The 15,082-nt window shown below is 45.2% G+C and overlaps 2 protein-coding genes across 5 annotated transcripts; one reads left to right on the forward strand and one right to left on the reverse strand.

The window, feature by feature from the left end:
- The first annotated feature begins 228 nt into the window (after positions 1-228).
- Positions 229-3,398, forward strand: mrpl18 (mitochondrial ribosomal protein L18). The gene is made up of 4 exons (XM_041232142.1): positions 229-499; positions 1,160-1,370; positions 2,254-2,503; positions 2,973-3,398. The coding sequence occupies exons 1-4, from the start codon at positions 406-408 to the stop codon at positions 3,042-3,044; spliced, it is 627 nt and encodes a 208-aa protein (XP_041088076.1). The 5' UTR covers positions 229-405; the 3' UTR covers positions 3,045-3,398.
- A 2-nt stretch (positions 3,399-3,400) lies between these two features.
- On the reverse strand, positions 3,401-12,361 carry rad9a (RAD9 checkpoint clamp component A). Of its 4 annotated transcripts, none has more exons than XM_041232117.1 (11): positions 11,813-12,361; positions 11,280-11,350; positions 10,371-10,511; positions 9,754-9,868; positions 6,914-7,013; positions 6,324-6,430; positions 5,877-5,983; positions 5,101-5,165; positions 4,779-4,880; positions 4,402-4,681; positions 3,401-3,847 (listed from the first exon to the last, which is right to left on the reverse strand). In XM_041232117.1, exons 1-11 carry the CDS (start codon positions 11,844-11,846, stop codon positions 3,716-3,718), a joined length of 1,254 nt encoding a protein of 417 aa, XP_041088051.1. In that variant the 5' UTR covers positions 11,847-12,361; the 3' UTR covers positions 3,401-3,715. The 4 variants fall into 4 exon arrangements, with proteins under 4 accessions (XP_041088051.1, XP_041088053.1, XP_041088052.1 ...); XM_041232119.1 differs by lacking the exon at positions 11,813-12,361 and adding an exon at positions 11,718-11,802; XM_041232118.1 differs by lacking the exon at positions 11,813-12,361 and adding an exon at positions 11,626-11,802.
- Positions 12,362-15,082: the final 2,721 nt, after the last annotated feature.

A 15,082-nucleotide genomic window follows, 5' to 3' on the forward strand; every position in this document is an offset into this window, starting at 1 on the left:
AGAGAGAGAGAGAGAGAGAGAGAGAGAGGGATTAATCTATTAATTTTAACGTCTTTGTGTTTGCAATTTGAATAGCACTATCTCTTAATCTAAAGTAAAATTACCATTTAAAATCGTTACGCATGCCCGTCCTATCTGTGTTTCATCAATATCCCTCCCACAGGCAACTTCAAATAAATAGAGACTATTTGCCATTAACAAAGATGGCGGCTCTCTTTTCCCACCTCCTCCTGTGAAGCCAGAGGTCGCCGGCAGTACTAAAGATGGCCGCGCCTTCAAACGGCGTGTGTATGCGCTGCATGTGAAAACAAAACAATCTATTTTTCTGTTTAGATTTTGAACATAAAAAAGAAAACACAGATATAAACGGCAGCTGGTTTTCAGTAGACTCTAGATACCGGGGGAATGTCTCTTTTGAGAGGAATTCGTGGGAAGTGGAGAGTTTTCGGCGGTTCGTTGTCGGCTGGCGTGGATTTGAAGGACGCAGGGACAGCAACGGGTAAAATATATTCTTACAGAATGAATCTGCTGATAATAACACCTGATGAAGATGATAATGTAGTTTTTTGCTCCTCTCCCCCCCCCCCCCCCCCGTTCATTGTGTTTTGTCCCCGTGTGTCGCTGTTCGGTTTCTAATCTGGCTTGAGAAGCCTGTTGTTAATGGAAAAATTGTTGATTTTATTTTTATTTTGTCTCAATCCTAAAATTCAAGGTGATGCAAAACGTTTTGACCAGTTAGCTGTACGTGTTACGTCTGTGTAGTTATTTTTTTCTAACCAAAAATCTCTGTATGGGTGAAAATGTAATTAAAAAAAAAAAAAAAAAAAAACTACAGCTCCCAGCATGCCTCAAGCTAGCTAGTAGTAAAGAGGGGGTGATGGGAGCTGTAGTTCTTTGTACAGTGGAAGACAATTCGGACTACAGTGTAATAGACAGTGTGAGTGAATGTTTGATGCTGCAATATAATCCCTTCTTCTTGGAGTCTGTGTTAGTTTACTGCACTCTGAAAAGAGTTTAGTTTCATTAAAGTTGCAGACAGACAGACAGACAGAGCCCCCCTTATCTCCAGACTCTGATCCTCTGTATAGCTTGTGGTTGATGATATTAATGTCCAGTACCGTGCTGACTGTGTGAGCGTCTCTCGTCTCTCTGTCTCTAGCTGTGCGCTTCTCCTCCAGTTCCGTGTCTCCGCGGCCCCGCGACGGGGAGGGGGAGAGCGGCGAGGTGGGGCAGCGGGTCCCGGGGGGCAGTGCGGAGCTGGTGAACCCCCGATTCGTGAACCGGAACCCCAGAAACCTGGAGCGCATGTCGTTGGCGATGAAGGACCGGGGCTGGGAGACAGTGTGGCCGAGTAGGGCTTGCTGGCACAGGTGAGGTGAGGGGGGGTGCCAGTGTGACACATCTTTACAGATCACCCTCCATGTACTCTCCAGTTTTTGTGATGCGCCAGCGAAGTTGGGCTGCTTATGAATCTCTCTATTTGTTTATATAGCTGTGATTATGAATCTCTGTTTATCTAGCTATATGATTGAGTCTCTGCCTATCTGTTTATCTGTATGATTATGAATCTGTCTGTTTATATGATTCTCTGTCTTTGTTTATCAGTGATTATGAATCTGTTTATCTGTCTATATGATTATGAATCTATCTGTTATCTATATGATTATGAATCTGGCTCTCTTTACCTAACTATATGATTATAAATCGCTGTCTATCTGTTTATCTATATGATTATGAATCTGTCTGTTTATCTATATTATGACTCTCTGTCTCTGTTCATCTATATGATTATAATCAGGGCTCCCAGTTTTCCGTGTTTGTTTTTGATCGCGTGATGCTCTTTTTAACCCTGAGCCGACTCGCTTTCTTAATCAAACGCTAATTCCCAAAGGAAGCTGTTTCTTTGTAGCCTTCATGTCTTGATCGAGCTCACAAATGACGTGCATTGATCTCCCCCGATTCTATCTGATCCTGCTTTTCCATCCGCCTCTAATCTGATTCAGCTTATTCATTTCCACTGCGTTAGTTTCCAGCAGTGCGTTGGCTAATTTTGAACAGTCTGCTGTTCGGTTAAGTTGTTAATTGAGGTTTAAAGGGAGGGAGAGAGAAGGAAAACAAACACCGAAAACTATAATCACCCTGTCTCTATCTAGACTGCCTCTCCTCTCTCTCTAGGCTGTATTCCTGTGCCTCTCCTCTCTCTCACACACTCTCTCTTCTCCTCTCTCTCACACACTCTCTCTCTCTCTCCAGGCTGTGTGTTCAGCGCTCCCAGCACCACATCTCAGCCCACGTGGAGCACGTTCCCTCTGGGGAGGTGGTGGTCTCTGCCTCCACGCAGGAGTGGGCTGTGAAGAGGCACCTGTACTGCACCCGGGACGTCATGGCCAGCGAGAGCGTGGGCAGGGTGCTGGCACAGCGCTGCCTCGAATCCGGGGTACAGCATGTCCACTTCAGAGCTGTGCCTATGCAGATTGAAGCTCAGGGGGGCTGTCTGAATCGTGTTTGGTGTTGCTGTATAATATATAAAACTATGCAGATTGAAGCTCAGGGGGGCTGTCTGAATCGTGTTTGGTGTTGCTGTATAATATATAAAACTATGCAGATTGAAGCTCAGGGGGGTGTCTGAATCGTGTTTGGTGTTGCTGTATAATATATTAAACTATGCAGATTGAAGCTCAGGGGGGCTGTCTGAATCGTGTTTGGTGTTGCTGTAGGGGGCTGTCTGAATCGTGTTTGGTGTTGCTGTATAATATATAAAACTATGCAGATTGAAGCTCAGGGGGGCTGTCTGAATCGTGTTTGGTGTTGCTGTATAATATATAAAACTATGCAGATTCTCAGGGGGGCTGTCTGAATCGTGTTTGGTGTTGCTGTATAATATATAAAACTATGCAGATTGAAGCTCAGGGGGGCTGTCTGAATCGTGCTTGTTCTGTATAATATAGAAACTCTTTTAAATTATTTTTCAGATGCAGAGGTTTCGTGCTGCGCTAAAGGAAGGTGGAATTATTCTCAGTGAACCCAGAAGAATCTACAAGTAACAGACGAGACAGCGAGCAGTTTTGACATAGCTTTTAATTCTGCGAGTCTCTGATAAGCATTAAGGATATCGCATCGTGACATCAAACCGAGCCCAAACTAGAGCTGGGCTGCTGGACTGGACTGTTTCACCTAACAGTTTTTTATTGATCGTTTCGATGAATGTTTAAGTGAGGTTCGCTAACTAACAGCCACGGGTAATTAATAAATGGCTCAGTCACGAGGGGGTGTGATTTTACTTTGCACGGATCAATAAGTGATCAGTTCTGTGAGTTCCAGTGGGTTTGTACGGGGTGTAATTCATCTGCTGTAATTCGTGTCAAAATGCTTTCATAATAAAACTCAAACTCGCTCTATATTGATGACAAAATCAGTCTCATTTATTTACTGATCGATTGATTGGTGTGGCTCGAGTCTACCTCTCTTACATGCAAGTTTCATGATAATAGGAGCAGGAGTTAATCTGTGACCTGCATGCGCAGGACCGCCTGCACTACTCCCCCTCCACCAGCAGGGAGGCGATAACGAGTCGGCAGTGCTATTCATAGTAATAAATTCAAAGCCTGGGCTTTTTTGGTGTTAATCTGACTCCCCCCAACCCCCCCCCCCAGTTTGAAATTCTCCCCCGGGGGGGGGGGGGGGGGGGGGGTCGCTCCGTTCTTTCTTTCTTTTTTTACTTCTTAGTTATTTCCTGTTCCTCTGGGTCACTGTCGCTGGCTTCGGCGAGCACTTCCTGGCTCCGAATCGTCTGATTGGCTCCCTGGGAGTAAGGGGAGAGGACGGAACCGAAGAATAGAGAGCGGAACTGAGGAGAGAGAGAGAGAGAGATCAATACGTACATCACTCACATAGTGCTGTGCCCAGGAGACACACAGACAAATATAAAGAAAGAGAAAGAAAGTAGCCACAGAGGGAGAGAGTTTAATACAGGAATATATACACACACACGGGTGTAATACACAAAACAATTCAATGTTGACACAAAACACCATAGTGTAATACACAGAGAGAGATACAGATTAATACAGAGAGAAAGAAATATAGATTAATATACAGAGAGAGAAATATAGAGTAATACAGAGCAACAGTTTACTCCACACACACACACACACGCAAGAAAGTTTACAGACGAGAGGAGGCCACTCGGCCCATCTTGCTCGTTTGGTTGTTAGCTTATTGATCCCAGAGTCTCATCAGGCAGCTTCTTGAAGGATCCCAGGGTGTCGGCTTCAACAACATTACTGGGGAGTTGATTCCATACCCTCGCGATTCTCTGTGTAAAAAAGTGCCTGCTATTTTCTGTCTGAACGCCCCTTTATCGAACCTCACAGCGCTGTTATAATCGTTTTCTTTGCTTACTCTCTTTTGCGGAGGGGTCCCGGGTAACGCCTCTTCCTCGCTCTCCGACCCCCTCCTCTGGTCAGACCCGGTACTGCAGGCTGTGGTGGCAGGCTCCCTCCTCTGGTCAGACCCGGTATTGCAGGCTGTGGTGGCAGGTTCCCTCCTGTGGTCAGACCGGGTACTGCAGGGCTGTGCCTCTGCCCCGTCTACAGCGCTGGTCTCCATGGCGATCATATAGCTGTCCATGTCATCGCTCAGGAAGTCGTCATCATGGCTGGTGTTGGCCTGAGGGGGGTGACTGAGAGCAAAAAACCCCAAAATTATAAAAAAAATATATTCCCCTTCCCACTCCTCACTCCTCTCTCCTCTCTCCTCTCCTCCCCCCTCCCCCCTACCTCCGGTTCCTCTCCCTGTGGGTTGTGGTCTCCTCATCTGACAGAGTGGCCAGAACAAAATTAACCTCCAGAACCGGGTCATCCAGCCCAAATACCACTGGCCTGAGAGAGAGAGAGAGAGAGAGAGAGAGGAGGGCTTCATAACACAGGCAGACAGCCTCCACACACCCCCAGATTCTGCTCCTCTCAATAGCTTGTGAGCTGAAGAAGGTCCTGAGTGAGTTTCATCACAGTCGGACGAGCGCTTCTCTAGAGAGGAGTGAAAATGTAAGAGAGACTGACAGACAGACAGACGGATCTATTAGTTGTTCAGTTTTCATACCTCCCTGGTTCATCAAAGTACATAGTGACAGGCAACCCAGAGGACTCCGCGAAACTCAGGAGACCCTGCAGATAAGAACAACAATAATAACAATAAGAACCAAAACACTATTACTACAACTAATAGCAATTATTATTTTTTGGGAGTGTCGGGGACAGGAAACCGCAGCTCAGTGTCGGCCATCTTGGCTCCACCTCTTCTATACTTTACACAGGGGCCGGCTCCACAATGGAGCCAACATGGAGCCAGTTTCTCTCCCTTCTCTCTAGAGGGCGACCCCCGACACCGAGACAATATAAATCAAATTATCATAGACTAGTTTGCCAACAAGCCCCAGATTACCTGATATTAGAAACTATAACTCCAGCGGGAGTCTGATTATTAAACTCCTAGTGAAAGCAGGACTGGATCACACTGCTGTGCAGCGGGAGTCTGATTATTAAACTCCTAATGAAAGCAGGACTGGATCACACTGCTGTGCAGCGGGAGTCTGATTATTAAACTCCTAGTGAAAGCAGGACTGGATCACACTGCTGTGCAGCGGGAGTCTGATTATTAAACTCCTAATGAAAGCAGGACTGGATCACACTGCTGTGCAGCGGGAGTCTAAACTCCTTAAACTCCTAGGACTGGATCAGGGCTGGATCACACTGCTGTGCAGCGGGAGTCTGATTATTAAACTCCTAGTGAAATCAGGACTGGATCACACTGCTGTGCAGCGGGAGTCTGATTCCCAGGTCAGGGGCGCCTCTCTTCAGGAATTCAGGATCTCTCACCCGGAGTTCTTTCAGGCAGAAGGTGATTCCAGTCTCCTCTCGAACCTGGAAGCTCTCAAACTCGTCTGCATCGAGACTCATCTCAGTCAGCATCATCTTGGAAGCGTCTGGAGAGGGAATCCGCAGATAGAACTACAGCTCCCAGCATGCCTCTGCAGCAGCACCGGCAGAGAGGGATGCTGGGAGCTGTAGTTCTTCACACATATTTGACCGCAGTGTATTTATATATATATGTGTGTGTGTCAATCTCAGTGCGTGTCTCAGTGTGTGCGTGTCAGTGTATGTCTCTGTATCAGTGTCTCAGTGCATGTCTCTTTGTGTGTGTGTGTGTGTCTCTTTGTGTGTGTGTGTGTGTGTCTCAGTGTGTCTCTCAGTGTGTGTGTCTCAGTGTCTCTTAGTGTGTGTGTCTCTCTCAGTGGGTCTCTCAGTGTATAATCAATCCGCTACCTTGCTCATCCTCCAGGTGGTTTCTGAGCTGCATTCGTTCTCTGCTCACCGTCACGTTCACTTCCTCCAGCGAGGGTGGGAAATGCACCACCATGTCCGCCAGCAGCCTGCAGGGGACGGCAGAGAGCAGGTCAAAACAAGCACCACCTGAAGCCTGCAGGGGGCGGCAGAGAGCAGGTGAATACAAGTGCAGAACAAAATTAAAACTACAAAAAATAAATAAATAAAATGCAGTACAGCTCCAAGCAGGCCTATGCACTGGCAGCGACAGTGAGGGATGCTGGGATCTGTAGTTCTTCATAAGGGCAGCTATAAGACAGTGTGAGTTTACAATGGAAACACGGCTAGAGACAGAATCAGAATAAAAACAACATCTCACATCACCCTTACTGCAGTGCAGAGGTATGCTGGGAGCTGTAGTTTATATTCTGATTATTTCCATAGGCATGTTTCCAGTGTAAACACACACACAGTATGCAGCCAAGCCTGTCCTTACAACTGTCCTTATAAAGAACTACGGCTCCCATCACCCTCCCTGGTTGTTGCTGCGGGTGCAGGGGCATGCTGGGAGCTGCAGTTCCTCGACTCACCTGGGCTGGGCTCGGAGCACACTGGTGTATCCATCCTTGTCAAAGACAGGCTGCAGAGACTCGCTCTCCTGGAAAGCTAGATTGTGAGTCTTCGTGATTCCTGAGAGAAACACACAGAACAGGACTGTGTTTCACATGATATCCATCTACAAATATCTTACCAGTTCAGCCATCAGCCCCCTGCTTTACCCCAGGAGACCCACCCAGGTGTCACAGGGCAGCACAGACAGGGTTACAATGCAAGCTTCATATTTAAACACAGGGCAGTTTAAAGTCAGCGCTGATAATAACAACACTGCTAGAATACAATATGAACTAGGATGCCGTGTATAATAATAACACTGCTAGAATACAATATGAACTAGGATGCCGTGTATAATAATAACACTGCTAGAATCCAATATGAACTAGGATGCCGTGTATAATAATAACACTGCTAGAATCCAATATGAACTAGGATGCCGTGTATAATAATAACACTGCTAGAATCCAATATGAACTAGGATGCCGTGTATAATAATAACACTGCTAGAATACAATATGAACTAGGATGCCGTGTATAATAATAACACTGCTAGAATACAATATGAACTAGGATGCCGTGTATAATAATAACACTGCTAGAATACAATATGAACTAGGATGCCGTGTATAATAATAACACTGCTAGAATACAATATGAACTAGGATGCCGTGTATAATAATAACACTGCTAGAATACAATATGAACTAGGATGCCGTGTATAATAATAACACTGCTAGAATCCAATATGAACTAGGATGCCGTGTATAATAATAACACTGCTAGAATCCAATATGAACTAGGATGCCGTGTATAATAATAACACTGCTAGAATACAATATGAACTAGGATGCCGTGTATAATAATAACACTGCTAGAATACAATATGAACTAGGATGCCGTGTATAATAATAACACTGCTAGAATACAATATGAACTAGGATGCCGTGTATAATAATAACACTGCTAGAATACAATATGAACTAGGATGCTGTGTATAATAATAACACTGCTAGAATACAATATGAACTAGGATGCCGTGTATAATAATAACACTGCTAGAATACAATATGAACTAGGATGCCGTGTATAATAATAACACTGCTAGAATACAATATGAACTAGGATGCCGTGTATAATAATAACACTGCTAGAATACAATATGAACTAGGATGCTGTGTATAATAATAACACTGCTAGAATCCAATATGAACTAGGATGCCGTGTATAATAATAACACTGCTAGAATACAATATGAACTAGGATGCCGTGTGTATAATAATAACACTGCTAGAATACAATATGAACTAGGATGCTGTGTATAATAATAACACTGCTAGAATACAATATGAACTAGGATGCCGTGTATAATAATAACACTGCTAGAATACAATATGAACTAGGATGCCGTGTATAATAATAACACTGCTAGAATACAATATGAACTAGGATGCTGTGTATAATAATAACACTGCTAGAATACAATATGAACTAGGATGCCGTGTATAATAATAACACTGCTAGAATCCAATATGAACTAGGATGCCGTGTATAATAATAACACTGCTAGAATCCAATATGAACTAGGATGCTGTGTATAATAATAACACTGCTAGAATACAATATGAACTAGGATGCTGTGTATAATAATAACACTGCTAGAATACAATATGAACTAGGATGCCGTGTATAATAATAACACTGCTAGAATACAATATGAACTAGGATGCTGTGTATAATAATAACACTGCTAGAATACAATATGAACTAGGATGCCGTGTATAATAATAACACTGCTAGAATACAATATGAACTAGGATGCTGTGTATAATAATAACACTGCTAGAATACAATATGAACTAGGATGCCGTGTATAATAATAACACTGCTAGAATCCAATATGAACTAGGATGCCGTGTATAATAATAACACTGCTAGAATCCAATATGAACTAGGATGCTGTGTATAATAATAACACTGCTAGAATCCAATATGAACTAGGATGCCGTGTATAATAATAACACTGCTAGAATACAATATGAACTAGGATGCCGTGTATAATAATAACACTGCTAGAATACAATATGAACTAGGATGCCGTGTATAATAATAACACTGCTAGAATACAATATGAACTAGGAGGCTGTGTATAATAATAACACTGCTAGAATACAATATGAACTAGGATGCCGTGTATAATAATAACACTGCTAGAATCCAATATGAACTAGGATGCCGTGTATAATAATAACACTGCTAGAATACAATATGAACTAGGAGGCTGTGTATAATAATAACACTGCTAGAATCCAATATGAACTAGGAGGCTGCAAGTTAGCATCGCAGCGAGTTATATCTGCAGTGACAGATTAAAGGGCACATCAGGACTATTGTATTGTGTTACAGGTTCCCAGGCGTAGGTATTAATTTTTTTTTTTTTTTTACATTTTCAACCACTTTTTTAAAAACTTTTAAAACTGCCCTCCACTGCCTCTCAAGATGGCTTCCCGTGTACCCGCATGGACCTCTCGGAACTACATTTCCCATCATCCTCCTGCTGGCTGGTGAATCCATCTCAGTTACATGTGTGAGCAGGAGGATGATGGGAAATGTAGTTCACACACAGGCAGGATATTCAACACACAAACACACACGACTCTAGATTTCAGTTAATTACTAACCTTTCTTCTTCATCAAGTATCTCTAGCCTGTCAGTCTGTCTGCCTGTGTGTTTGTGTGTGTGATTGTGTCTTCCCCCCCCCCTCAGTCTCAGTCTCTCTCTCTCTCTCTCTCTCTCTCCCCCTCCCCCTCTCTTTACCGTATTTGCAGTGCAGTTGGAAGACGAGCCTGTTTCCTCCGGGATTCAGATCAATCGCACACTTCTCCACGGTCTTCTCAAGAGAGGACAGCGACTTGAACACGGTCTGTACTGACTGCAGGAAGAGAGACGAGACAGAAACCAGGGTCCCCGTCACTGTGCGAGACACGAGGAGACAGAAACCAGGGTCCCTGTCATTGTGAGCTGTCTGTCAGTCTGTATCTATCTGTGTATCAGTCTGTCAGTGTGTGTAAATCTCTCTCTCTGTATATCAGTCTGTCAGTGTGTGTAAATCTCTCTCTCTGTATATCAGTCTGTCAGTGTGTGTAAATCTCTCTCTCTCTGTGTATCAGTGTCAGTGTGTATCTCTCTCTCTGTGTATCAGTCTGTCAATGTGTGTCTCTCTGTATATCTGCATGTCACTCTGTCAGTGTGTGTCTCTCTCTGTGTATCAGTCTGTCAATGTGTCTCTCTCTCTCTCTCTCTCTGTATATCTGCATGTCAGTCTGTCAGTGTGTGTGTCTCTCTCTGTGTATATCTATGTATCAGTCTGTCAGTGTGTGTGTCTCTCTCTGTGTATATCTATGTATCAGTCTGTCAGTGTGTGTGTCTCTCACCTTCATCCCCATCTTGCAGCGGAAGCCGGAGTCCTCCAGGCCACCAGGGGGAGTCCCGGGGTCATAGTGCTGGAAGAAGAGGGGAGTGAACAGAAAGCAGCCGTAGGCCGAGCGTGAGGAATTCACACAGCGAAGAGCAAGCTGAGAGAGAGAGAGAGAGGAGAGACTCAGTTAAACAAAGTCTTTAAAATCCATTCTCTCACCTCTTATTAGCTTTATTAACAGGATCACTGACCCCTCCCTTTACAGGAGCGCTGACCATCTTTAAAATCCATTCTCTCACCTCTTATTAGCTTTATTAACAGGATCACTGACCCCTCCCTTTACAGGAGCGCTGACCATCTTTAAAATCCATTCTCTCACCTCTTATTAGCTTTATTAACAGGATCACTGACCCCTCCCTTTAAAGGAGCGCTGACCATCTTTAAAATCCATTCTCTCACCTCTTATTAGCTTTATTAACAGGATCACTGGCCCCTCCCTTTACAGGAGCGCTGACCATCTTTAAAATCCATTCTCTCACCTCTTATTAGCTTTATTAACAGGATCACTGACCCCTCCCTTTACAGGAGCGCTGACCATCTTTAAAATCCATTCTCTCACCTCTTATTAGCTTTATTAACAGGATCACTGACCCCTCCCTTTAAAGGAGCGCTGACCATCTTTAAAATCCATTCTCTCACCTCTTATTAGCTTTATTAACAGGATCACTGACCCCTCCCTTTACAGGAGCGCTGACCATCTTTAAAATCCATTCTCTCACCTCTTATTAGCTTTATTAACAGGATCACTGACCCCTCCCTTTACAGGAGCGCTGACCATCTTTAAAATCCATTCTCTCACCTCTTATTAGCTTTATTAACAGGATCACTTCAATTCAAGAGCAGTTTTAAATAGCGTTTCTCTCACCCCACTGCGCATCGGTTCGAAGTGCAGTTCATCCCCGATTCTCGACAGGGAATGCACGGCTTTGCCAAGAACTGAAATAAAAAATCAATTTTATAATAACTAATAATAATAATAATAATAATAATAATAATAATAATAATAATAATCACTAAGAATTTGAAGGTACTAGCAAGAAATGAAAAATAAACGATGACATCCCAACCCTGCGTTAAATCTTAAAACAGCTGCAGAGTTCAAATTATCAAATGTTACGGCTAACTTGAAATATGCAAACTGTGCAAGAGCTGAAAACAAGTTAAAAAAAAGTCTAATTAAGCAAATTATCAGTTCAATTCTAGCTCAGTACCCGGGTTTGAGAAGCGCTGCTGTGTTGGGGGTGGGGGTGAAATCGAATGATTTAATCATGTAAATTAGATTAGATTAGATTAGATTACAGACCCTAATAATACGCTTTGCTGCAGTCAAAATCTGTCTGCAAATGCAAAAAATCGTTCACTCGTGTAACTAGAAACTAAAATAATTCCGTAACTTACTCTTCACGTTGCTACTAGCGACCACGCACCTCATCGCGAGAGTACGCGACGTGATGTAAAAACTGTTTATTTTTTAATTTTTTTTTTTTTTTTTTTTTTTTTTTTTTTAAAGTCTTGATAAGTTTTTATTTTGATTCAGCGCGACACGGTTCCCCAAAAACACGACACTCGTCGTTTATAACATATAACCGCTCAAATATGTTTTAAAAAAATGTTTTTTTTTTTGTTTTTTTTTTGGACAAACAAAACCCATCGCTGTCGATTCCGCGCCGGGGGAGGCTGCCGGCTCCCATTGGCTGAACCGAGCTCCCTGATCACGTGTGAGGCGGGGCGGCTGCTGCCTCAGGGAGCGGATCACATGACGGGGTGGTCGCCGGGTCCGCGGGTTTTTCCCCGCGGTATTGGGCTACTTCACAAACACAGCCGCGGGAAATACGAAGGAGTCGCGGGTTTGGTAATGCAATTAGATTAGTGGTATAGCTTTGAAAGATTGAAACAGTTTTCATGTTTGCGATATTGTTTGGGATACACAGCGCCAGCGTTAGTTTGTTATCAGAGCAGGTCCAGAGCGAGTCTCATGAAAATCGGACGAGAGCTGCTCTCACACAAACAAACAAACAAACCCACTTTCCTTTTTAAAAAGTGCTTATTTTATTTAGATTTCAAAAGGCACGCCCGGTTCCCCCCCCCCCCTCTCTTTCTCTGTTCAGTTTACAGAAGCAAACATTTCAAAATAAATTAACGACAAAAAGTCAGAAAGAAAGGTGTATTAATTCAAACAGTAAGCAGATTCAAGGCAGACTGTCTCGATCCCTTTCAGCCCCCCTTGTCTTTCAGAGAGGTCTGCATTCATTACTTCACTGCAGTCACTCAAACACTGCCAGTTATCGTATTGTGAATCGGTACAGCCCTGGCTAGGACTACAGCTCCCAGCATGCCTCTGCGCCCGAGGCAACGGTGAAGGTTGCTGGGAGCTGTAGTTCTTAAACTGCAACACGCTGGGCTGGGCTGTATCACATTGTTTTTGCTCACTCTGTGTTGATTTGACTGAGTTTCAGCTGCGCTGCCCTACTTATTGTATTGTGAATCGGCACAGCCCAGCGCATTGCAGTTAAAGAACTAGAGCTCCCAGCATCCCTCACCATTGCTGCGGGAGTAGAGGCATGCTGGGACCTGTAGTTCTACATTATCAATTTTAAGTGTGCAATTCATAATAGGCTGGTCTAGTGGTTAAAGAAGGGGGTCTTGATACCAGGAGGTTGAAATCCCAGCTCAGCCCCTGACTCGCTGTGTGTGTGTGAGAGACCCTGAGCAAGCCACTGAACCTCCTTGTGCTCCGTCCTGAGACGCCAAACAAACAAGGTCGCATTGGAAGAGACTGCTGCAGCAGGCACTGACTCCCTGTGTGTGTGTGTGAGAGCCCTGAGCAGTCACTGAACCTCCTTGTGGCTGGTAAAGACCTCGTCTGAGACAGCGTTGAAAACTCAGCACCTGAGGTCGAGTGTGTGGAAAGACCCGGTGACACTGTGTGTGTGAGACCTGAGCGAGTCACTGAACCTCCTTGTGCTCCGTCCTTCGCATGAGACGCCAAACAAACGAGGTCCTATTGGAAGAGACTCTGCAGCAGCCCCTGACTCACTGTGTGTGTGTGAGAGACCCTGAGCAAGTCACTGAACCTCCTTGTGCTGCGTCCTTCGCATGAGACGCCAAACAATCGAGGTCCTATTGGAAGAGACTCTGCAGCAGCCCCTGACTCACTGTGTGTGTGTGAGAGACCCTGACAACCACACTCCTGTCCTCCTCGACCTCAGAGGTGTAGTAACACGACGCAGTAAGCCTGGAGCAGCAGCCACTGACTGACTCATTGTGTGACCCTGAGCGAGTCACTGAACATCCTTGTGCTGCGTCCTTCGCATGAGACGCCAAACAATCGAGGTCCTATTGGAAGAGACTCTGCAGCAGCCCCTGACTCACTGTGTGTGTGTGAGAGACCCTGAGCAAGTCACTGAACCTCCTTGTGCTTCGTCCTTCCGATGAGACGCCAAACAAACGAGGTCCTACTGGAAGACGTGCCCTGACTCACTGTGTTGTGTGTGAGAGACCCTGAGCCGAGGTCACTGAACCTCCTTGTGCTCCGTCCTGTCGGACTAGACGCCAAACAAACGAGGCGTCCTACTTGAAGGAGACTCTGCAGCAGCACTCTGTGTGTGACTTTGAGCGACCCTGAGCAAGTCACTGAACCTCCTTGTGCTCCTGTCCTTCGGACGAGACGCCAAACAAACGAGGTCCTATTGGAAGAGACTCTGCAGCAGCCCCTGACTCACTGTGTGTGTGTGAGAGACCCTGAGCGAGTCACTGAACCTCCTTGTGCTCCGTCCTTCAGATGAGACGCCAAACAAACGAGGTCCTATTGGAAGAGACTCTGCAGCAGCCCCTGACTCACTGTGTGTGTGTGAGAGACCCTGAGCAAGTCACTGAACCTCCTTGTGCTCCGTCCTTCAGATGAGACGCCAAACAAACGAGGTCCTATTGGAAGAGACTCTGCAGCAGCCCCTGACTCACTGTGTGTGTGTGAGAGACCCTGAGCAAGTCACTGAACCTCCTTGTGCTGCGTCCTTCGCATGAGACGCCAAACAAACGAGGTCCTATTGGAAGAGACTCTGCAGCAGCCCCTGACTCACTGTGTGTGTGTGAGAGACCCTGAGCAAGTCACTGAACCTCCTTGTGCTGCGTCCTTCGCATGAGACGCCAAACAAACGAGGTCCTATTGGAAGAGACTCTGCAGCAGCCCCTGACTCACTGTGTGTGTGTGAGAGACCCTGAGCGAGTCACTGAACCTCCTTGTGCTCCGTCCTTCGGACGAGACGCAAAACAAACAAGGTCCTATTGGAAGAAACTCTGCAGCAGCCCCTGACTCACTGTGTGTTTGTGAGAGACCCTGAGCAAGTCACTGAACCTCCTTGTGCTCCGTCCTTCGGATGAGACGCCAAACAAACGAGGTCCTATTGGAAGAGACTCTGTGTGTGTGTGTGAGAGACCCTGAGCGAGTCACTGAACCTCCTTGTGCTCCGTCCTTCGGACGAGACGCCAAACAAACGAGGTCCTATTGGAAGAGACTCTGCAGCAGCCCCTGACTCACTGTGTGTGTGTGAGAGACCCTGAGCAAGTCACTGAACCTCCTTGTGCTCCGTCCTTCGGATGAGACGCCAAACAAACGAGGTCCTATTGGAAGAGACTCTGCAGCAGCAGCGGTTATGCACTGATGAACAT

Source organism: Polyodon spathula, chromosome 29 (assembly GCF_017654505.1).
Source record: "Polyodon spathula isolate WHYD16114869_AA chromosome 29, ASM1765450v1, whole genome shotgun sequence".
Classification (NCBI taxonomy): Eukaryota; Metazoa; Chordata; class Actinopteri; order Acipenseriformes; family Polyodontidae; genus Polyodon; species Polyodon spathula.